Source organism: Anthonomus grandis, chromosome 5 (genome assembly GCF_022605725.1).
Source record: "Anthonomus grandis grandis chromosome 5, icAntGran1.3, whole genome shotgun sequence".
NCBI lineage: Eukaryota > Metazoa > Arthropoda > Insecta > Coleoptera > Curculionidae > Anthonomus > Anthonomus grandis.
Window position 1 is genome coordinate 18,213,370 of NC_065550.1, and position 25,067 is coordinate 18,238,436.

The window sequence follows — 25,067 nt, forward strand, 5'->3', positions numbered from 1 at the left end:
TGGAGATTCCTTATCTGTAAGCACCAAAAAGGCTATTCAAAGAGTTAAAAATTCCTGCATAAGATGGGCATATAACATTTCATGTAGACATCACATAACACCATATCTTAACGCTAATCAAATTCTTAATATGAATAATAGAAGACTACTGCACATGGACATGTTTGTATACAGAGTCATAAAAAGAGGACAACCGGCATATTTAAGACACCAGCTTCAAGAATTTGTCCGTTCTCAGGCAAATCGAAATAACGGTTTTATTGTACCTATCCATAGATCAGCAGCTTTTAGGCACTCTTTTAAATTTGTTGCTGTTCAGATATGCAACAGTCTCTCTCAAGAACTAAAGGCATTACCTCTCCAAAGCTTTTTTAAACAAGTCAAATTAAAAATACTTTTGGGTCAAAATTTTGAAATTTTGGGTCAAAAAAGATTTTGTTTTTTTGTTTGTGTACTTGCAAAAAAAACAGTTTTACGTGTCTCCGACTAGTTTCGCCCGTTCATCTGCATTTCTCTGCATGCCGGTCCCCCTTCTCGCATCAGCGCTGCCTCCCTATATAAGCTGGTATCCCCATTCCCCATTGAGGGTATATCACTTCATGAGTGTGCATGTCTTTTTTTATTAATATTTTTCTTTGTTGTTTTTCTTGATTTTTTTTTTGTTTTTACATTCCTATTCAAATATAGGTTCTTTTAATTTTGTCTCATAAATATTTAAAATGTATTGCAACTGGAAGGTCTTCAAAAGGGTTGTCTCACTTGTAGTACAGTTTACTGATGGTGCAGGCAAACGGTTGTTTTAATCGAGAGACACTCCTATTTATCATAATAAAATAAGTGAACACAAAAATGTAACTTGATTGTAAAACTGACAAATAAAATCTTTTTGTATTTGTATTTGTATTAATGCGTATATGAGGAACTAATATTTCTCCGTTGTATACGGTTACAGGTAAATATTTTAATACACGTTCATACGGATTTAAAGATAATGTGGTATCATCGGGTTGACGAAACCTAAATGGAATTTTTTATAAAGTGTTTGATTCTTTACATTTGTATTCAAATTAGTTTTTCGTAAGTCAGTGAGACCTATTACTCCATCAAAGTAATTACGAAAATAAAATCCATTTTATGATTAATTCCATATTCCGATAATATATTAGGAATTAATAAAGGAATAATAAAGGAAATTTTAGCTTGATATTGAATATTTTTACTACCAACGGCTATTCTAATTACCTTATATAAGCTGTTCTAAATACCTTATATACTATAAATATAATTTGGAAAATATTTTTCAGAAATAGATCGTTTCAAAAGTATTGATCTATTACTACCAGTATCATATATGTTGTTTCTTGTTTGTCATCATAATTTTCAGGATTTTCCACACCCCTATCAAGTGCAATAAAATATTCTTGGGGATAGTTTTCATCATAAGTCTCATTTATATTTGCATCATATGGATCAATATACAGGGTGTTTCAGAACTATGGGATCAAACTCATAGAGGTTATTCAGTGCTTATTCAGAGGTTTAATTGCTGTATCAATATCTTTCATACAGCAATTAAATTTTTAGTATGTTTACTACCAAAATAAAAGTGTTCAATTCGCTGTTACTAAAATTAAAAAGCGTTCAATTCGCTTGCTCCTAAAACTATCCCTATAAATTCTTTAAACAAAAGGTTTTTAGAGGCAAAAGGAAAAGGCACTTAAATGAATTCTTCTTCCCGAGATTATTGGAAGCCTGCCTACAGCTATGATGCCAGATGTCGCTGGTTTTTTGGATTCCGCTACCAGTATTGAAATACTACCCGAGTATATAGTCCGTTTTCAAAAAGAGTGACATAATCCAAAAAAGATCATTTTGAGATAAACACGTTTTAAAATTTTATTCAATTATTTTAGCTTATTATTTTTATTTGTATAAATGAAATGATTTACTTCTTTCAGTATATTGATGTATACCTTTTAAGTAAATATTCATTAATATTATTGTCTATGATGTAGATAATTTAGTGGTAAAAACTGGGAAATTTAAAACCCCCTTTTGAGATGTGACATTATTCTAGATAAATAGTATTAAAATAGTACTGTTTTATTTCATTTTTCAGCATAAAAAAATAGGAAAATAAATAAAACAACAAATACAACTTTAATAAATCTGGTTCTATTTGGAAATAGTAAACAAACCTATCATCTACATTACAAAAGTTGATGAGCTAACAAAGACATTAACTTCTAACATAATACTTTACTCATAAAAAAAATTATAAACAAAAATTTAAGTCTTAAAAGACTATTATAATGACTCAAAGAAAGTTGCATAATATTTTGGAATGTAATTTCCTCTCAACAAATCAATCAAATCTTTTTTTTTATTTTCAGAGATTCCTGGTTTATTGGAAAAAGCTTTTTTTAACTGAATAGGATCTGATGGGTTAATTAAACGTTTGTTATTTCGCGATATTACTTTAGCTTCTTTAAATCCATCCGTGTATGATGTTTTATAAAATAATGAGTTAGGCGAGCATTTCTCAAATTTAACCACTTTATGTCCGACACTTTAAGTACATTGTTATCTACATCTTTGGACAAATTAAATCTTAACTGAGCATTTGTCTTTTACATCCAAAAAAATCGTCGAATGACATTTCGATCGCTCTATATGGTGGACCTGTTTTCTTTGCTGCTCTTATAGCACTTATAAATGAGTCAGGAGTATACAAGGGTGAACTTTTTAATTGTTTTTTTAAGATATCCTTCAATTGTGGAATGAACAGAGTCACCCTCGTTTTGAGTATGCCCTTTAATTAAATATTTATGAGTGATTGATTTGATGTTTAAACTTTTAACTGTGTACAAATACAAACTAAGCATAAACTTATTTTTTTGTTGCCCAGGGCAATTATCAGAATAAAAAATTAACTCCGTTTCACCGTCATTCTCAGAAACTTCCTGAATATATCTGTAAATGCAAGTTCCTAGCTCATTGACCCCTCTGTTACCTAAACCCTCATGCCATACATAACAATCTGCAGTTTTGTTAATAAGATCGTAAATACTAAAATTAAAGACGTTTAATTTAGATTTGTAGTAGAAAATTTTTATTTCATCCGTCATTTCTTTACTTTTTCGAGCGTGATGACCATGTTTTCTTCTTGGGTCTTCTTGTAGAATGTCATTCATAAATTTATCCTTTTTAGCTAAGACAGTCCTTATTGGTCTGTTATTTATATCCAAGGTTAATTTAAAAAATATTTTGCATACACGAGTTCTTTGTCCCCTTAACATAAAATAATAAGCATTATTTAAGTTTCTTCTACTGTTTTCAGTGGTATATCGATATTTAGGTTTAATTGGTTCTATGGAAGAGGCAATGAAATATCGTTGTATTCCTAAGCTTCCTAACTTCCAATATGTACTAAATATTTCTAGGCGATCTTCTTCTGAAATTTTTGTTTTGCATTTCAGTTTACATTTTTCGCTACATGGGGCTTTAAGTTTGCGAGGCTTAGCTATTTTTTTTGTCCGGCAATTTTGTTTATAACTTTGCCTGGTTTGCCGCATTTTTTTTTCCAGCTGGACATATCACATACTCTTTTTCTTCCCTTTTTTTCTTTCTTTTCTTCCTAGATTGCCGTCAATGGGGACTCCGGCCTGTGATGCATTTACTTCTCCATCAGACTGGTCTTCACTCTCAGAAGAATTACTGACGTGTTGTGGGTTAAATAAAGGATCATTAAAGGGATCTTCGCAATCTGAAAATATATAATTTTCATAAACTGATGTATCTGAAATATAATGCTCAAATTATATTTAGTAGATAGCTAACTTAGATTTCTTACCTTCATCTGATGACTCGGAATCTGAACTAGAAGATGAAGATGAGCTGCTAGACTTTTGTCTGCTAAATCACTGCCTGAAATGTAATTGTGTTTTTTTTAAATGACTCTGGTCTAAACAAAAGGCTTTTGTTAAATGCCATTTAAAATCAAAATAAGTAAACTTCAACCAATTAATTTACAACAATAGTCAAAAAAGCTAACTATTTACAAATTAATTTTACTTGAATAAAGTCACATGTCAAAAAATGTCTTATTGTTTTTTAATTGATTTACTAGAATACCGTCACAATACCATGTTTATTTATTATACTTTACGACAATAACGGCATATCTCAAAATAATGCATTCTTTCACAAAAATAATTAAAAATATTATACTTACGTTGTTCAAGAATAATGGCACTATACGAATTAACACACTTCTAGAAAACTAACATTTTAAGTAGAATATATATTTTGTTCAACAGTAACACATTTCAAAATAATACTCTATTGCAGAAAAAAATTAACATCAAAACAGTCTTAAGTCGAAATGTGACGTTCTCGCTGAAAAAATGCGGCTTATCTCTTAGCCTGCCACAACGCAACTAAAGATGTGTCAATATTAAAGAAAACCGATTTTCCAAATATTAAAAATATTATTATTTCAAGAAATAGGTTCAGTTTCTGTTGTTATAAGAGTTTAGATTTTGTTTTCCATAATATGTGGATATATATTATTTTATTACAATTGTATAGTGGCTAAAAAATATATATGTTTAATTTTTTATTTACGCATGTTTGTTACATGTTTCTTATAATATTTTAAACTCTTATAAAACAAAAAAAGCAGAAAATTTTTTCTAAAAATCCAGAAATTATTAGCATTTTCAGTTAAAATATGCTTTACACCTGCAAGAATTTCAATTTTTACATAAAAGGTCTTATTAATTCCATACTTACAGTTTACAGTATTTAATTTAGAATATATTGTAACTAATTTTATGTATTTTAAAACCCTTTGTTAAATTTATTTTAATTCATCTTAAAATAAAATATTTAAAAGAAAATTTAGTTTTGTTTTTTTTTATTTAAAATTTGCTCCTATACCTATTATGCTAATTTATAATTCTTGGTAAGTATCTATATCTCAATATCTTAAATGTCCTTAATAAGTAATATCTTGAAAACTAAATTTAAATCAAATAATATTTTAGTTAATGTGTTAATTTTCTTGAATAAATTGATAAGGGATGTCTGAGATGCAATTTTGTTTTCAACATTTTAAATTAACATTTTTTATAAAATGTGGGTATTTCTAAACTGATAAGTGTATTGTTAATTTTAAAATAAAATTCAATTTAATCATATCTCTCATCATTCGTCAGTTAACGCATCAACTTCTGTAATTCTGCAAATTACTTCAAATTTAAATATCGGGCAATAGATCAGGCTTAAATTTCGCGCCAGACGCCACCCAAGATGGTTGCCCCTGTCTTTGTCAACAACGTCAACGGAATTTCTGTCTGTTCATTAGGCAACACGCATTTCTCTATATTTGTGTTCTGTGATAAGCAGTATCAGCGTATTTTATTTTATTCTTTCTTAGGAGGTTATCACATATTTGTAAAATCAATTATAATCATACCAGTCCTAACGTAATGTACTAGTTTATAAGTTTATTTATAAATAAAATTTTGTTAAAAAGCATTCGAAAGAAGATTTTTTAATAGTAATGTTAAATGGAATTTGTTCTTCATCTGATGTTTTAAAAAATTTAATTCAAAATCATGTTGATACAAACACTTTAGTGATGACAAGCCCTTATACTTATTTAAACCATAATGTTATCTATTATAGTAATAAGGCCCTTTATCGTACTTTTCATGCTAATAATATTAATCTGTATGGGATTTTAGAGTCTAATCACGCCAGTAACTTTGGTTTAGACTTGGCATCATTATTACATGCACATATTTTCAAATATTTTAAAATTAATATTTCATCGAATAAATTGTCTTTGAATCATCAAATTAATGAGTCTGAACTGATTACTGATCGTGAATTGAATTCTTCTTTTTTATAGACATGTCCACGAAGGTTGAATCTCATTCATGTTCATATTCTACTAGTAAGATTGAAATTAGCTCTTCGAAAAGCTTAAGTATCTTTATTCTTAATATACAATCCGTAAGAAACAAGATGGATGAGCTTCATCTTTTGCTGGACACATGTAATTTTCCTGATATTGTACTTCTGACTGAGCACTGGTTGAGGCCTAGTGAATGTTTTTTAATATCTGATTATGTTCCTATATCAAATTTTTGTCGTCAATAATCTATACCTGGAGGAACCATGATCTTGGCTCGGCAACAAATCGTTTCAATTTTTTGTAATATTGATAAGTATGAAAATCTTCTGTTAGAGAATATTTTTGAATTCTCTCTTTCTTTTTGTAAGCGTTTTAATTTATATATTCTTTGTGTTTATAGGCCACCTACAGGATATATTGCTATGTTTTTGGACAAACTTGATTCTCTTTTATCCGAGTTGTCCCTACACTCTAAGGTTATATTGGCCGATGACTTTAATATCAACTACACTGATGAAACCTTGCCACGTACTTCTCTTTTAAGTATTTTAAATTCTTACGACTTGAAAATGCACGTTCTTTCTCCCACACGAATACCTTTTTCATCTGCAACTACAATTGACTATTTCTGTACAAATTTTGATGACGTTTTATGCGCAGTACTCCCATCTGGTATTTCCGACCATGAAGCTATTCTCGCTAAAATGCCATATAATACTGTATTATCTTCATCTCATTATATGGGAAGAATTTTCAGCAGGAGAAATTTCATTGCTTTTTCTGCTGCTACAGCTTCGGTAAATTGGAATGCACTTGAAACGGCTTCTGACCCACTTACTTTATTTTTTCAAGTTCTGTGTGATAAGATCAATCAGTGCTTTCCTGAAATGAGGCTTAAAACTAAGAAACGAAAACCATGGGTTACAAGAGGCCTTAGAATTTCAGCTAAAAACCTCCGTTTTTTGACTAAATTGTGCAAATATACAACAAATGAAAATATCTTTGTATATCATCAGAAATACCGTAGTCTGTAGAGAAAGACAATTAAAGCAGCAAAATCTAATTATTATAGGGATCGCTTAAATATGTCATCAAATAGGCAAAGAGAGTGTTGGTCGATTATTAATGATTTTAGACATTGCCATAGAAAAGTATCTGAACCGGAGTTAAGACCTGACATTTTAAACGACTATTATTGTGATATACCTAATATCTAGCTCAAGGGCATTCGTAGTAATATTGATCCCTAACACTATCTTCAAGAAGCGTCGGTTGAGCATTCATTTTTCTTTCATCCTGTCGATCTTACCGAAATAAAAAATGAAATCAAACGCCTAAAAAACCATAAATCATCTGGAGCTGATGGGATATCTTCGAGGTTGTTACTCTTTTTGCCTGATTCAGCCTTAAATGCTTTAGTTTCTGCCATAAACAATTCTTTACATATTAGCATTTTTCCTTCATGTTTAAAAGAGGCAGTGGTTATCCCTCTTCATAAGGGTGGAGATTTGGATCAGGCTTGTAATTTCCGTCCCATTTCTATTTTGTCTACCCTCTCTAAGATAGTTGAAAAACTTGCAAAAAGCAGAATTTTGTTCTTTTTACATCATATTGGCATTTTATCTGCAAATCAGTTTGGATTTCAAGCCGGTAAAGGGACTCATGATGCTGTTTTTAGCTTTTTGGAGAGCGTCTATGTGTCCTTGAATTCTGGAGAGTCATCGGCGGCAGTGTTTTGTGATCTATCCAAAGCATTTGACTGTGTGGATCATGGAATACTGTTATGTAAGCTCGATAAATATGGTTTTAGGGGCGAGGCGTTGCGATGGCTTGAGTCCTATCTATCAAATCGTACTCAGAAGGTTACTGTCTGCTTCCAGATTCCTAAAATGCGGCGTTCCCCAGGGTTCAGTGTTGGGACCACTGTTATTTTTACTGTATGTGGATGACTTGAGTTCATTGAAACTGCAGGGCAAAGTGGTTCAGTTTGCTGATGATACAAATTCAGATTATATTAAGACTTGTATCCTTGAAGACCTTCAGATTTTATCAGGGTGGTGTGCTTCCAACAGGCTCGTGTTTAATGTAAGAAAGACGTCTATTATGGGGTTTAAGTGCGATGTTCAGGGTCTGATGTTTGACGAAAATTCCCTCTTGCAGAATAAAGAGTGCTGCAAGTTCCTAGGAATTACCATTGATGGTCGCCTTCGGTTTGAAGATCATATTTTACATTTAGCTGGGAAATTATCTTCTGGATGTTTTGCAGTAAGAATGGCAAAACAAGAGCTGGGAGGGATGGTTGCACGTTCAGTGTACTTTTCACTTATTGAATCTCATATTCGGTATGGCTTGCCTTTTTGAGGTTTAACCAATAAGGGGCTACTTTGTCTTTGTTATTCAAAAAGTTATTTGTTATTCAAAAGCAGTTAGATACCTGTGTTCTGCTAAGTTAAGAGATTCTTGCAAACCCCTCTTCATTTCTGAAAAAATCCTAACTCTTTTTTCACTCTTTATCTTAGAAACAGCTGCTCTTATTCACAAAATTCCCAAACTACCCTCTGACACTGGCCATTTGACTCGTCGTGTAAATGATGTTCCCCTACCTATTCCTAGGTCTTCCCTTACCAAAAACTCATTAATTTACATGAGTAAAAAAATTTACAATCATGTTCCTCTATGTGTTAGACATATATCGGATGTTAAGAAATTTAAAAGAGAATTAAAGACGCTTTTATTGGCTAAGGCATATTATAACCTGGATAACTTTTTTAATGATAGGTTTAGTAGTAATTGATTGTTTTATTTAGTTATCTTTAATTCAAGTATGTTCAAAAAGTTTTGTCTTCTTGTGTTTAATTTTATTCATTGTTTTGTCAATTTTTGAAATTGTATTTTTGTTTTGTTTTTTTAGCTTGTAGGATGCTTGTACACAAGATTATTCTTTATATTATTTTATACGTAATATAGCACATTTTCTTTCTTTCTTTCTTTCTTTCTTTCTTTCTTTCTTTCTTTCATTCTGCCGGTCGGTGGCGGCCGCTAATTGACGAGAGGAAGAGGTGTTGCCATTATTTTGGAAAATGTGTAATCTTCAATACTCCCACCTATATCATAGAGGCCGCCACCAGCAACATTTTGATTTTTTTATTATTATATTATTTAATTTTTATTGATTATTCCGTAACTTTTTTAGGCTTGGCATAATTTAATTTTTTATTTAAAATATGCATTGTGCAAACAGTTTTGCTTAAAAAAGGTATATTTTAAAAACCTCTTTATGATTAACTAAGACGGATAAGCATTTTCCATGCACTCAACAGAAATAGAAGAAATAAAAAAGAAAGCAAAAAACTTTGTTTAAGAGGTTTGCAACCATCTGAAATCAATTTAGATATTTATTTCTAAGTGCATTAAAAAGTTTCACTCGAATCCTTTGGGAGTTTTGGAAGTTATAGTCGTTTATATTTTTCTATAACAATTTAACTTTTTTTTTAATAAAAAACTTTCAGGCAGCGATTGGTAGATACCTTATTGGGAGCTGACTTGGAGCCACATGCCTTTGTTTATTTGAGATGATGTAATTTGTATTTCTGAGACTTTTCAGCAACATTTAGAGGTTTTGGAAGAGATTTTCTTTCTTTCTTTCTTTCTTTCTTTCTTTCTTTCTTTCTTTCTTTCTTTCTTTCTTTCTTTCTTTCTTTCTTTCTTTCTTTCTTTCTTTCTTTCTTTCTTTCTTTCTTTCTTTCTTTCTTTCTTTCTTTCTTTCTTTCTTTCTTTCATTCTGCCGGTCGGTGGCGGCCGCTAATTGACGAGAGGAAGAGGTGTTGCCATTATTTTGGAAAATGTGTAATCTTCAATACTCCCACCTATATCATAGAGGCCGCCACCAGCAACATTTTGATTTTTTTATTATTATATTATTTTATTTTTATTGATTATTCCGTAACTTTTTTAGGCTTGGCATAATTTAATTTTTTATTTAAAATATGCATTGTGCAAACAGTTTTGCTTAAAAAAGGTATATTTTAAAAACCTCTTTATGATTAACTAAGACGGATAAGCATTTTCCATGCACTCAACAGAAATAGAAGAAATAAAAAAGAAAGCAAAAAACTTTGTTTGTAGAGGTTTGCAACCATCTGAAATCAATTTAGATATTTATTTCTAAGTGCATTAAAAAGTTTCACTCGAATCCTTTGGGAGTTTTGGAAGTTATAGTCGTTTATATTTTTCTATAACAATTTAACTTTTTTTTTAATAAAAAACTTTCAGGCAGCGATTGGTAGATACCTTATTGGGAGCTGACTTGGAGCCACATGCCTTTGTTTATTTGAGATGATGTAATTTGTATTTCTGAGACTTTTCAGCAACATTTAGAGGTTTTGGAAGAGATTTTCTTTCTTTCTTTCTTTCTTTCTTTCTTTCTTTCTTTCTTTCTTTCTTTCTTTCTTTCTTTCTTTCATTCTGCCGGTCGGTGGCGGCCGCTAATTGACGAGAGGAAGAGGTGTTGCCATTATTTTGGAAAATGTGTAATCTTCAATACTCCCTATATCATAGAGGCCGCCATCAGCAACATTTTGATTTTTTTATTATTATATTATTTTATTTTTATTGATTATTCCGTCACTTTTTTAGGCTTGGCATAATTTAATTTTTTATTTAAAATATGCATTGTGCAAACAGTTTTGCTTAAAAAAGGTATATTTTAAAAACCTCTTTATGATTAACTAAGACGGATAAGCATTTTCCATGCACTCAACAGAAATAGAAGAAATAAAAAAGAAACCAAAAAACTTTCGTTTGTAGAGGTTTGCAACCATCTGAAATCAATTTAGATATTTATTTCTAAGTGCATTAAAAAGTTTCACTCGAATCCTTTGGGAGTTTTGGAAGTTATAGTCGTTTATATTTTTCTATAACAATTTAACTTTTTTTTTTAATAAAAAACTTTCGTTTTTGGTAAAAAATTATTTAATTTTCACAACAAAACCTTAGTTTGTAGAGGTTTGAGAGCATCGTAAGTCGATTTAGATATATTTATTGTTAATATCTGGACAAAAAATTAATGAAATCCCTTGCGAATTTCAGGAGTTACGGGCATTTATTGATTAATAAATGAACAGGGAGCGCGAGTTACGTATGGGCCGAGGGTAACAAAGTTTTAAAAAAACAAACTTTTATTTAAAATACCTGGTATGAGTAACAAATTTATTTAGGGAGGATTCGTTCGTGAAACAAAATTAAATAAAATCAAAATCGGGGTTTAACAAAATACAGAAAATAGGTTGAGCTAAACAATGAAGTACTACTAAATGCATTTATCTTATATTTATAACCTTGCCTTATCTAGTAGTAAAGGAGTGGTATTTAATGTAAACATCAGCTATTTTAGGGATGTAACTCGCGGACTATAAATTAGGTTGCCGGCAACCGACATAATATGCAGCATATTATGCTGCGTTCTCGAATTGCTTGCTGAATATCGATCGGACGCTAGCTTCACGAACCACACATGTCACATATTTTTCCAATAAAATAATGGCAAACTATCGTAAAGATAAGAACCTGTGATCTAACTAACAGGCAACTAACTAATTCGTCGCATCCAAGATCCAGTAAAATGCCGTTTTTGATATATCCCTTGGATTATGCATATTATTTCTTTCCTTATATCTGTGGTTCTAGTTCCGCGCAGATTCATTAACTTTGGTATACAGTGAAATATGATATGAAATTTACTGTCAGTAAACAAGAATGTTTTTTGTGTTTTTTTTTTGTTAAATTTTTTATTCGTTTGGGATATTGATCAACAAGGAAATCTCAGCAACTTATATAAAATCTTTTTTTCCTAATTTTCTTCCAAGAAATTAATTTCTAAATTTGTTAGCAATATTGTTAGCACAGACACATCCCATAAATGAATGTATGCAAAAAATAAGTAAATAACGATAACATTCAATATGCTTACCAAATAGCAGCCGCTAGGTACTTCATCACAAACAAAAACTAATAAGTACGAACTCGAACTGCGGTCAACTGTGACTGTGACTAAAAATAAGATTAGACATTAGACAGATAATAAACTGAGAGAGCTCAGGGATTCCCCCATTAAAATCAACATTTTCTCGAAATGAAAACGCCTCAATTGATTAGAAAACGGTTATATTTTGAAACTAGCCAATAGAAAGCAGGAATATATATATACCCGATACAAGCAAAATGCCACATAAATAGAATTCAAGATAAAGCTAAGATCAAATTTAAATCGCAAAATGATTATTTTTGCGCAACGGAATAAAATTCCCTTCGGTTTGATACGTTGGTTTTATAATTTGGAAGCCTGAAAATTTCTACTGTTCATTTCTCTACCACTCGGCTATCAAGCGATGGCGTTTAAGTTTCGTACTTTTACAATTGTTTTAATTTTTTATACCGGCGATGAGGATCGTGTGAACTATTCTTCCTTGTATTTATGAACTCCGAACTATAATTATATTTACATTTCTAGTTATATTTATATAATTATATTTCATTATTGCTACATTGTAGTTCAACGATTGTCGAATAGTAAATAAAGTAGGTAACAACAAAGTTATTTGTTAATAATTAATTAGTAATTCTTAGAATGTTACTTTGTAAGTTTTGCCTATAATCTCATATTTCAGCTAACTTTAGCTATAAAATACCAGATGTATAATTTAAGTATAGCAGAATTTAAAAACATTTTATTTAAAGTTTTTGTAATTGTTTAAGAATAAAAATCTTTAAAGAAAATGTTTTTTTTACAATTAGCAAAAATAAGTTTGTTACAGGTTTAATTACGCTTTAGACAGGATCTGGAGAATCCTAACTTTTATTCATTTTGCTAAAATATTTAAAAATATTTAAAAATGAATTGGTCAACCGGTTTACTAAAGCGGACGCCAGTGGCGCCGCGTGTCGAATTATTACGATTTGGCCCGTATTTATACTTTCTACCAGGCACTCTATGGTTTGCTTATTAGTGATCTACGTATGGGCTTTGGTTGGGCCCATAGCGGCTAAACCCATAAAGTAACGAGCGCCTAATAAGAAATGAAGGCGAACTGTTAGTTAGTTGAGAGATCAGTTCGATTCCTAGGGTCTCGACTAGTAACCCCCGCTCCCCTATTTTAGATTACGCCTTCGCACAGTGCAATGGTGATGATCGTCCTTATCTCGAAGTCTCGATATTTGGTATGAAATTTATTGGCTTAATGGATTCTGGAGCAAATGTTACTGCTATTGGTTTAAGCATATGGAATATATTACAACGTTCAGATATACAATTGTTATCCTCACCTTTTTCTCAGTGCAATTTTGGAAATCATAGTTCTAGTAAAGTTATTAACTAGTGGCGCAATTAACTTACCTATTGTTTTGTATGATAAGGTAGCGGTTTGCAGTGTTTTGGTGGTGTTGAGTTGTCCTTTGATATTGGGTACCGATTTTTGGAAAACTATTGGTGTCGTTCCTTATTTGCAAAATGGTTGTTGGTATTTTGGTGTACCGTCTCAGGAAATCTGTATTACTGAAGCCATTATTCCTCAGGAAACTTTAACCCCAGAACAGCGATCCGCCTTGGATAAATTGACTTCAAAATACTTTTCTTTATTGGGTGGTAAGCTTGGTCGAACAGATTTAGTGAAGCATCAGATTAATACTGGTAATGCCGAACCCATTCGTTTGCGCTCTTATAGATACTCACCCGCCACTCTAAAGATTATCGATGAGGAGGTTGATAACATGCTGCAACTCGTCATTATCGAGCCATCACAATCTGCATGGTCTTTCCCTGCCTTAGTAGTAAGTACCAAAAGGTAATGGTAAATGGAGATTTTGCGTGGACTCTCGAAAACTAAATTCTGTTACGGCTAAGGATGCTTATCCGATCCCTTTTATTGATAGTATTTTGGACAAATTAAGAAATGCAAAGTATCTTACTTCGTTAGATGTTAACTCTGCATATTGGCAGATCGAGGTTGATGAACATTCGCGTGATAAAACTGGTTTTTCTGTCCCTGGTCGGGGACTTTATCGATTTAAGAGAATGCCATTTGGGTTGACGAATGCCCCTGCAACTTGGCAGCGATTGGTAGATACCTTATTGGGAGCTGACTTGGAGCCACATGCCTTTGTTTATTTAGATGATGTAATTTGTATTTCTGAGACTTTTCAGCAACATTTAGACGTTTTGGAAGAGATTTTCCAGAGATTTCATAGAGCTGGTATAACTCTCTCTCAGGATAAGTGTAAATTTTGTCGATCCGAACTTAAGTATTTAGGATATGTTGTCGATAAAGATGGACTTCATGTCAACCCGGATAAGGTGACAGCCGTATTGAACATTCCGACTCCAAAGAACACCACCGAAGTCCGACGTGTCATCGGTATGGCGTCCTGGTACAGGCGTTTTATTCCCCAGTTCTCAACCGTTATTTCTCCCCTTACTGCTCTTCTTTGTAAACGCAAAAAGTGGAAATGGACCCCAGAATGTCAACATTCGTTTCAGAACATGAAAAATTCGTTAGTTTCCGCTCCTGTACTTACTTGTCCTGATTTCTCGAAACCCTTTTTGGTTCAGACTGATGGCTCAGCGTATGGGATCGGTGCTGTATTATCTCAAGAGTTTGATGATGGTGAACATGTTATCTGTTACATATCTCGATCTCTGTCTAAAGCAGAGAGAAATTTTTCCACCACAGAGAGAGAACTGTTGGCCATTATTTATGCTTGCGAGAAATTACGACCCTACTTAGAGAGATACTCCTTTAAAGTGATAACAGATCATCATAGTCTGAAATGGATTCATAGTCTGAAGGAACCAACAGGAAGGCTTGCTAGATGGGTATTGCGGTTGCAACAATTCGATTTTGAGGTTATTGATAGAAAGGGCCAAGATCATGTTGTGCCGGATGTTCTCAGTAGAGCTGTGCCAGAGATTGCTAAATTAAGTGTAAACCAGGAACCAGAAGTTGCAGATAAGTGGTATCGAAGAGTTTTCAATCAGGTCGTAGAGAATTCTATTAATTACCCCCAATGGCGAATTGAAGGAAATTTACTTTACAAGTATGTAAAGTGTTCTTACCCGTCTCTTCGAGATGATGAAGATTTCTGGAAAGAAGTAGTATCCAAGGATCGAAGACGTATGATTTTGGAAGAAAATCATGATCATCCTTTGGCTGGTCATGGTGGTGTCATGAAGACATGCGAACGATTGAAGCGTCGTTATTATTGGCCAAAAATGAGAGCTGATGTCCTTCGATATGTTAGGCATTGCGCCAAATGTATTTCACAAAAGCCCCTCCGGGAGCGACACGGATTAATAGGGCAACAAACTCAAGTTTTGAAGCCATGGAACACGATTAGCGTCGATCTTTTTGGGCCCTTGCCTCGTTCTACTCGCAAGGGTATAAATATGTATAGGTCGTCTTGGATACCTTCACTACATTTTCTTTGTTCTTCCCTCTTTGCTCAGCTAAGGCCCCTATGATTTGTCGTCTTATAGAGGAACAAGTTTTTCTCATTTTCGGTGTTCCCCAATTTCTTATTTGCGATAATGGTGCACAATTTCGAGGTGAACTTTTTTCCAAACTGTGTGAGCAGTATAAGGTCAATATCCGATATACTCCGTCTTATCATCCCCAGGCCAACCCCGTGGAGCGTGTGAATCAAGTCCTTAAAACCATGTTAAGTTGTTATATTGAGGATATTCATAAGAATTGGGATCGACTTCTACCTAAGGTTGGTTCGGCCATAAGATCTTCGGTGCATGAAGCCACCGGGCTCACTCCCTATTTTATGAATTTCTCCAGAGAATATATGCCCTCGGGCGACCAACACAATAATAGGGATGTTCCCAGTATCACGGTTGGCGACTTTATGGCACGTTCGCGTGAATTAAGTAAAGTATATAGGGATGTTGAGGAAAGACTGAAAGCGGCGCATCAAAGATCAAAAAATCGTTATAATCTCCGACGAAGACCAATTAGTTTTGAGGTCGGTGAGCGAGTTTATCGCAAAAATTACGATCTTTCTGATTCTAGTAAAAACTTTACTGCCAGGCTCGCACCAAAATTTTTGGGTCCCTTTACAATAAAGAAAAAGTTATCTCCGGTAGTCTATGAACTGATTGACGAAAGCGCAAGTTTAAGGGTGCTTGGCATGTTAAAGATTTGAAAAAGATCGCAGAAGAAGAGGTACTCGTTGACTCCGATTAGACTTTATCGATTTTGCTTACTGGTCGGGACGTATGTTTTTTTTTGTGTTTTACTTATTAGTTCTTTTGATTTTTCAATTCTAATATAATTTCTTTTTCTCCAGTTTCTTTCCTCAAAGCTGTGCGGACTGGGTATTTTGATGTTTTTGCGGTTATTGGATAGTAGCTACCTTGTTTGTTTTTCTCTTTCTAGTGAAGTTTCTTGTGGTGAAGGTATTATTATTTCATGAGTCAATCAATTTCAAGTTTTCATTTTTCTGACTCATTTTAATGCTTGAATAGCATTTTCAAATAATTAGATTGTTCGCACATTCTTTACTTCCCTTCCCAGTTGGATGCTTACTTCTCTTCGCATGAGAATTATTTTTCTGATAATTCTCTTGGGGGAAGAGGGGAAGTTGTTACAGGATTAATTATGCTTTAGACGGGATCTGAGAGAATCCTAACTTTTATTCATTTGGTTAAAATATTTAAAAATGACTTTGTTCTAAATTTTTCTTCCGAAACTTTATAAGTACGAAACTGCTGACTGAGACACCCACCATAACTACAATTGCCTTCGACTCTTAATGGAATTCGCCAATATTTTTCATTGAACCACTATCAATATTATTACCATTTTAATTCTTTATTATTGTTTACAATATGCTGTGCATGGAGAAGATTTCACGGCAATTGAATTGGTCAACCGGTTTACTAAAGCGGACGCCAGTGGCGCCGCGTGCCGAATTATTACGATTTGGCCCGTATTTATACTTTCTACCAGACACTCTATGGTTTGCTTATTAGTGATCTACGTATGGGCTTTGGTTGGGCCCATAGCGGCTAAACCCATAAAGTAACGTGCGAAGTTCCTCAATCTCCGGTCTTGCGCCCAGTCTTTTGGACTACTATTTAAGCAGTTCCGCGACGCAACTGGGGTCTTTCCAGCTCCTGCGTCTGTCAAAGGTGAACCGTGCTGTCTGCTGTGACGGAGAGATATTAATGGTGTAGTGAAATAAATCTAGTATCATCTCTCTCCGCCAGCACATTTTTATCTAAATTAATACTAGAAACTAAACTTCATTAGTGTTTCGGCATTTCATTTTTTAGTGGTTTGATGCCTCTTGAAACTTCGGCTCCTTGAAAATGAGTATGTAAACCGCCAGTCATGACCCAGCAGTGGAGGATTTCGCCCTGAAGCCTAACAGCAAATTTCGCCGCCCTTAGCCCCGTCAACCCATATCATGCCTTAGGCCCTATGTGGTGCAAAGTAGCCCATCGCGGGCTCTCGCCCCTGAAAGAACAACACCATGGGACTTGACCCGTAAGCTTGCTAGTCTTTTTATTTTTGATTTTAACTATATTCTTTTGATTTCTCTGTATGATTTAACATGAATTATACACGTTTTTAAGATCATCAGGTATACTTATTTACTTGTATTTATGTAGTTACCATGTAGATTTTGTGAATATTAACTTTAATAAACACCCTATTTAAATTAAATTAAGGTGTTTTACTACTGAGTGAGGGAGTGTGACTGGGACAACTGACCATACAGAGAACCCACGAAGCCAGCCTGATAGGTTCTTTTTGTTCCATCATTTAAATTTAACAGGGTTTCTGAAACCTATCAGATCTAGGGAGTTGTTCTTGTTGTTTAGAACTTTTAAATCAGGACTGTCGAACAAACTCAACTCCCTAGAAATGGTCCCTGTGAACCGGTTAGTCTTTCCGGAATATTATTTATACCATAACAAGTTACACTACATTTAGACCCTCGCGCCATTTAGTAACTAAAGTGTTAATCCACATTATCCATAACTCGAATTTATAGTTTTGCAATAATGAGTGAATCCGCAAAAAGTTATAGTGAAGGTAATGTGTCATTTAGCAATAATGAGCAGATTTTGTGTTTTTTTTTAAGTTTTTTCATGTTAGTCTCGAAAAAAAATTAGTTAATTTAAAACTTCGTGTGCCTATTATCAACTTCTAGTAGCATTTAGAAAAAATATTTAATGATAATATTGTTCCGATAAGTTCTATTATTATCTTAAATTAATTTTTCCATATTTAAAGAAGTAAAAGTCAATAAAACGTTGATTTTCAATGGAAAAGACTAGTATTATAAAAAGTGTCACAAGTATGATAAGAGTGCAAACATTCCATCAGATATTGAGCAAGATCACGTTATTGGAGGAGAAAGTGAGGATGATCAGGGCTTCAACGGAAATAATGAGAAGGGTTTTGAAAATGGGGCTGACAGCTTTCAGCCTAGTACTAGCATAGGTCGAGCAAAAAAGGAAGTACGAAAATGAAAATCGGAAAACAAGAAATAAGTTTTGCAATATAAACAAACCATATATTCCTGCCAAAGGAAAAAATATACTTGCAAAGAGTTTTGACAATGATTTTAAATGCCAATGCAAGAAAAAATGTAAAATTATTGTTCCAAATGAAGAACGAGCAAAATGATCAATCAATTTACGACGATGATTTTCTGCTAAATGTGCGCTAATAACAAGTTAAAAAGACAAAAAAAAACAATGCACTTATACTAAACACGAATCAAGGCGTAAATATAATAAATAGGCGTAAGAAAGTATTAAATTGGCGACAGCGACAAAAAAATATATAAAAAGGCTTTCCTTAAAACGATACAAATAAATCAAAACCGAATAGATCTTGCTCTAAAAAAAATCATGAAATAATATCGAAATCGTTAACGAAAGAGGAATAAAGAGTAGTACCCGAAAAACTTTGTTGCGTTCTGCTTAGCTTCTGGAATACCTTTTAGTCCAAAAGTCATATGGACTGTTTTATTTTGGTTTAGGGATAACCTGTTACTCAGAAACCACTCCACCAGGCGACCATTCTCTCTCTGCACTGAAACTATCAATTTTCTTAGGTGACGACCCTGTTTTCCCAGGGTAGTATTATTAGCAAACAGTCAGATGCAGAAACAGGTCAAATGCACAAGTAAATAAAAAACACCTTAGTATCGGCCTTTGAGAAGCGCCAAGATTCACACCAATAATATCTGATAATTCATATTGTTACATACTTTCTACTGTTTGTGGCCCATGAAGTAGCGATGCATCATTTTCAAGCGTACTCCATTTACACCATAGAATCATAGTTTGTTCACCAGGATCCGATGGGAAACATAATCGAATGCCTTCGAGAGATCACAAAATACTGCAGCAGTGCTGCTCCTTCTCAAAGGCAATAATCAGGTAGCTAGGAAGCCGTGTTGATAAGGGGCAAAGAGACCATTTTCCTCAAAATCCCCTTTCAATTAATTTTTCAATATGTGCTCATAGATCAGCATGGGAGTGGGAATTACTGAGATGAGCCTGTAATTATTAGGATCAAACCTTAAACCTTTCTTAAAAATAGGTACAGCTTTGAACAAGGTGGAAAGTTTTCTGTCGAAATACTCGTATTTAGAGGGTTTGGATTTTTTATAGGATAAATAAATTGGTTTTAAAGTCATTTCGTACTTCCAAAAGAGTTTGTGGTGAAATGGAATTGGCACATTCAACAATTTTCTTTTATAACTTCTCTAAATGTGTTTCTTTATTTGTAATTTATATTCTTATCGGATATTTTACCATAAGCGCATTATGAGTAGTTGAAAATAGACCGACGCTAGGTCTAAATCAGGAAGGATTTAAAAAGCAGGAAGAACTTGATTTTGCCTTTATTTTGGTTATTTACTTTGGTTTTGCAATATATTTTTATATGGTATTTTTGGGCGTTTAAAGTACCATCAATAAAAAATGGCCCTATAATATGATTCAATTTTTGAGGATGCTGAATACAGAATTGAAAACTTCTGTGCTCATTTTTCTAAAATGAATATCGAACAAAGAAAGGAACGTTTCAGAAAATTCCATTCTTCGCCACTAGTCTTCGGAAATTATCTCCTAAGTTTTGGAATATTTGAAACATATGCATGGTTTTTTCTAAATATCTGTTATCAATATTTTAGGTTCCATACCTATTTGCTCTCCAGCATGTGTTGGATCCACTTCTGGGGCACTAAAAACCATTTTTTGTTCTGGAACCTGTCGATAGAAGGTTTTTGCACTTTAGTGTGGAGTTTATTTTAGTGGACAAAAGGATGTTTTAAGCTTCAAAAATTTTTGCAAAGAATCACTCTATTTTCCAGTGTAATTGAGAACAAATCCCTACATTATTTACTGCTGAATTGCCTCCATATAACCATTCATTATTTGGACTCCGAAGAAGTAAAAACGGTATGCCGATATCATTATTCGTGTTATTCTGTCATTCGTGTTATTCTATCAGACGACCGGCGGCGGCCGTTCATTGATAAGAGGAACAGGTATTGGTATTATTTTGGAGTATGCGTAATCTTTAATTCCCGACTTGTTTAGTTATTTGCTTATGTAGGTAAGAATAAAATGACTATACTAGAATAATATTTAATAAGAAATTAGCTCGTTTAAACTTCGTCTCGATTCCGGAATGATTCCGTTGCGGAGTGGGTCGAGGTTAACATATTAAACCCCCTTAAAATAAGAGCTTTAGCTTTAGGCACACCATAATTTGTCATCTGTCACATGTTTGTTTTCAAAAAACTTTCTATCTTCAATCTTCACTTTTCGACATTTTTTATAAAATTAATCACTTTTTTCTTATTTTCTTTAAAAAGCAATGAAAATTCTTACGTAAATATACAGGTTTGTATTTAAAACTTGTATAGCGTTTATTAATCTGATTTTGTTATTTGTAGTAGAATAGAATACATACAATGCACCTGACTGCCTTTATGAGAAGAGCTCTTCTGTATCGCGGATCCTTCAGATTTACCCAAAAAAGCATAATGACAACCCCGAGAAAAATGCAAGAAATCTTAGATGACCTTAAAGGCAACCCCTATTATGGTAAATATGCTGAAAAAATTGCAGAAATCCAGAAAACTTCACCAGAAGATTTTAAAAATCGAATAGAAGAAATAGAAGCAATGAAAAAAAAGAAAATTGAACCCACAAAAGATAGGCAGTATTCTCAATTGCTTAAGCCCAAAGAAAACCTTAAAGCTCCAGTTCAAACAAATGAGGCACCTTTGGATGCAGTTATGAAAATTGATCTAATCAAGGACAAATCGGCAAAAGAAATTGAAGAGATTTGGCAGAAATACCATATTGAAAAGGAATGTATTTCAGCTGTTATCCCTAGTAGAGACTTTGAGGTTCTTGAGGAGAGGTCTACCAAATATCCTACTTTCTTATTCCCACTACCAAGAAGTCAAGGATATGAGTTCATAATGTGCCAGTTTGAAGCAAATTCAGTTCATTTTACCCCTTTGCTCTATTTTCAAGTTCACAAGGAGAATGCTCCTGAATGCCTAACAGTAACCCACTTTAAAGAATTTAAGGATGATAAAGGTATTGTACTAATGAGGGGTGAATATGACAAAAACATATTGACTGCAAAAGAAGCTCAATGTCTTGCTAATCAATTGCAAATGTTTTATATTCAAAGTGATGAACAAAAAATTAAGCTTCTTGATGTATTTACGCATAAGCCTGATAGTTTTGATCACATGGATTTAGTGAAGGAAATTAATAATTTAAAATTAACTTGATTGTATAAGGGTAGTGTAAATAAGAATTACCTGTGTTAATTATTAATTGAGAATGTTTTATTTTGTAACACATTAATTACCTAATTAATCAAATTACCTATCAATGGTCTCATTAATGCATGTGAACACAGTTCCAAAAGTTGAAGAAGTAGTCCATACTTGCAGTGGAGTAACTAAAATTGTTTCTGTCATCCTCCACTAAATTTATTTAAAAATCATCTATCCTACATGTTTCGGACATATAAGGTGTCCATCTTCAGGGATATACAATGAGGGTTTTCGTCACAACATATAAGTATAACCAGCTATCGTGCTACTAGCAAGGTCGAAAGTTAAAATGTCAACAATAAATAAAAGGGCATGAGAAGGGACTAAGCAGGGTCTATACAATCCATTTATGTGATTTTAATGTTTGTATAGACCCTGCTTAGTCCCTTCTGATGCATCTTAATATGCCCTTTTATTTATTGTTGACATTTTAACTTTTGACCTTGCCTGTAGCACGATAGCTGGTTATACTTATATGTTGTGACAAAAACCCTCATTGTATATCCCTGAAGATGGACACCTTATATGTCCGAAACATGTAGGATAGATGATTTTATAAATAAATTTAGTGGAGGATGTCAGAAACAATTTTAGTTACCCTTTGACAGTTCCAAAAGTTAAGGGGCATATAGAAGTTTAATGAGCAATGGAGGTTTATTTATTTACATATAAATTATTTATAGCCACAGCAAATTATACATAGATTAAGTGACCCCCATCAATATTTTGCGGCTTATTTGTTAAAGGTGCCGCTGGCAGAGCTTTAATTATTTGCAACACAAACATAAATCTGCTATAGTCTCCACTGTTTAACAATCTAACTTTTGTATTGTGCATTTTATAAGAATAAAAGAGAGTATTTTATCAAGTACAATATCAAAGTAGTAACAAACAGTAAAAGACCCCTTGAGAATATATCAGAGAGTGGAAAAGAAATCTATGTTATATTCAATATTCAAGTATTACCAAACTTTAGAATTCTGCAAATTGGTGAACTGTTTGATGGGATTGTATATGGAAAAGATAACTATGCATAAGCTGCCCAGATGAAACATTCACTAATATATGTTGCACCAACTCAGGAGAATCAACTCTATTTAATATTGTATGTAATATCTACTCTAATAATAATGTGATTGGTTTTGAGAGATATTATGGAATTAATTCTTATGTCTTCTATAATGTTATAGTAAATATATTCAAATTCTGCTTCTAAATAAATGTTTCAACATTTTATATGTAGTAAACAGGACTTCATATAATTGAGGCAAAATTTAATCTGCTATAGACAAATGGATAATAGAGGGAAACATATGATTTACAATTTTTCAAATACCTAGATTGTCAGTTAATAAATCCAAGCATTACAGAGTAATTAACACTAAGATAAATAACAATTTCTCATCAAAGATTATACATACCACAGTCTCTCACTTCCTACACACTATCTACAATTCAGTCACTGACAAACTAATTATAATTAATTTTGTTTCTATCTCCTGTGAAAGAGATACAATAGCATTTATCTCCATTTATTAGAAGTCTATAATGGCATAAATTTTAATGGGATCTTTGGATTCTCTTAATATTATCAGACATATTATAGAGGCTAAAAAATTTTTAGACATGTAAAAAGATTGGATTGTTTTGGAACTATGGTGTGTGATACCAAATTTATTATCTTCTTTAAATTACCTTTAAGACAAATCAGTAAACACAGAGAAACAAACTATACAAACCCATTTACAAAAATTGGTTTTAGAAAGGGTTAGAATATTATTTGTTTCCACAATTCATCAAAATAGATATTACTGGCATATACAATGAATATTTTTAAATATAGTCTATATAAAGTGCATCTTACCTCCAATACAGGTACTATGTTAAGCTTTATTGGAAACTTTCTCAGAATCGGTTATACCACCTTTGATCATTACAATACAATATCTTGTGACTAGACTTGGAATTAATCGCCAGTTAGAAAAAGTGGATTAATGGGACAAGACATATCTAGCACATCAATATAATTGTGTGTTACAATACCATATAAAGTGGTTATAAAAATTTCTGGAAATTCTTATTGATAGGTTTAATCGGTTTACCTTAAACTTTTCTTTTATATTATTGAAATATGACCAAAGTTATTCTAAAAAAACAAGTATGCTTCATGCTTGGGCAATTGTACATCCATTTATAGGATTTAAAAAAGAAGGCTAAGAAGAAAAGACTAATAATTAAATTGGTGATTCTTTTTGGTTGGATCAACCAATATTCAAGTTTTGTTTTAAAACAATTATTTTATTGAATTAATTAATTTCATGAAAGCTGTTATAAATTTTTCTCCAACATAGGGTTAGTTGGGTAATGGTTCGATTTTTATATTTAAGCAAATAACAGCTTTAATCATTCAATGAAAGTTGAGTTGGTTTACGACAAAATGGTAATTATTTGATGGTAGATTATTAAAAATATAATTGTTTCCTGGAAGAATTTTCTTCAAGGAAATAATATACTAATAAAACAAAATAGTTTATTCTCATTAATTTTATTATACTAAATCTACAACTGTATTGACAAATTATATAAATATCCTACAAAAGTTTTGGTACTAACACCTGGATATCAAGCATGTATATGTGCAGTTTACTTTTAAAAATGTATTTAATTTATTATTATTAGCAAAATTATTATATACATGTACACCATGATCCACTACATGGATATAATGAGAGGAAAAAAACTATATGTAATTAGCATATTACCCAACATTCAAATCAGAAGCAGAAACTAGACAGAAAGAAAAATATCCATACATATTATATTATACCTATGTAGGAGTTGTTCAAATTAGGAATCGTTTTACTTACGTCCTAAAAGAGTAAATTCAAAATAAAGAAAAAAAAATAAAATTAAAAAACCTTCGACATTTTTGTTAATACTTGAAATCTTTTCTCTTAGAGAGCAATTTCTAACCTCGCCTGGTAATAAATTATAGTTTAATACCAAAATAATTTATGTATCTCGGATTAAGGTTATTTGTACTTATTAGAAGTTTAACGTGTCGGTGGTATCTAAATTTTTAGGTTTGGTTGAATGTGTATATAAGAACAAGCTGTAAGGATAATATATAGGTATATTGATCTAATGTTTTAAATTTCTTTATTAAGAAGCAAATGAGAAGGATATAATCTATTTTTCTGGAGAGTTATTTTTAGTATATACTTCTGTATTATATTTAACTATACTCTATTTCAGAAGTGTA

At 32.5% G+C, this 25,067-nt stretch overlaps 2 protein-coding genes across 4 annotated transcripts in view; one reads left to right on the plus strand and one right to left on the minus strand.

Annotated features, from left to right (window-relative positions):
* The window catches only part of LOC126735910 (NFX1-type zinc finger-containing protein 1-like), a 96,383-nt gene extending 84,290 nt beyond the window's left edge, over positions 1 to 12,093 (minus strand). The window contains exon 1 of one of the 2 annotated variants that reach the window (XM_050440029.1): positions 11,892 to 12,093. The gene's annotated coding sequence lies outside the window, so the exon portion shown is untranslated. The remainder of the gene's footprint in view (positions 1 to 11,891) is intronic. The other variant, XM_050440030.1, reaches the window with a different exon arrangement.
* Positions 12,094 to 20,694: 8,601 nt separating this feature from the next.
* LOC126736536 (ATP synthase mitochondrial F1 complex assembly factor 1) lies at positions 20,695 to 21,803 on the plus strand. Of its 2 annotated transcripts, none has more exons than XM_050440930.1 (2): positions 20,695 to 20,849; positions 20,903 to 21,803. In XM_050440930.1, exon 2 carries the CDS (start codon positions 20,921 to 20,923, stop codon positions 21,755 to 21,757), a length of 837 nt encoding a protein of 278 aa, XP_050296887.1. In that variant the 5' UTR covers positions 20,695 to 20,849; positions 20,903 to 20,920; the 3' UTR covers positions 21,758 to 21,803. The 2 variants fall into 2 exon arrangements, with proteins under 2 accessions (XP_050296887.1, XP_050296886.1); XM_050440929.1 differs by having other exon boundaries at positions 20,704 to 20,849; positions 20,906 to 21,803.
* Positions 21,804 to 25,067: the final 3,264 nt, after the last annotated feature.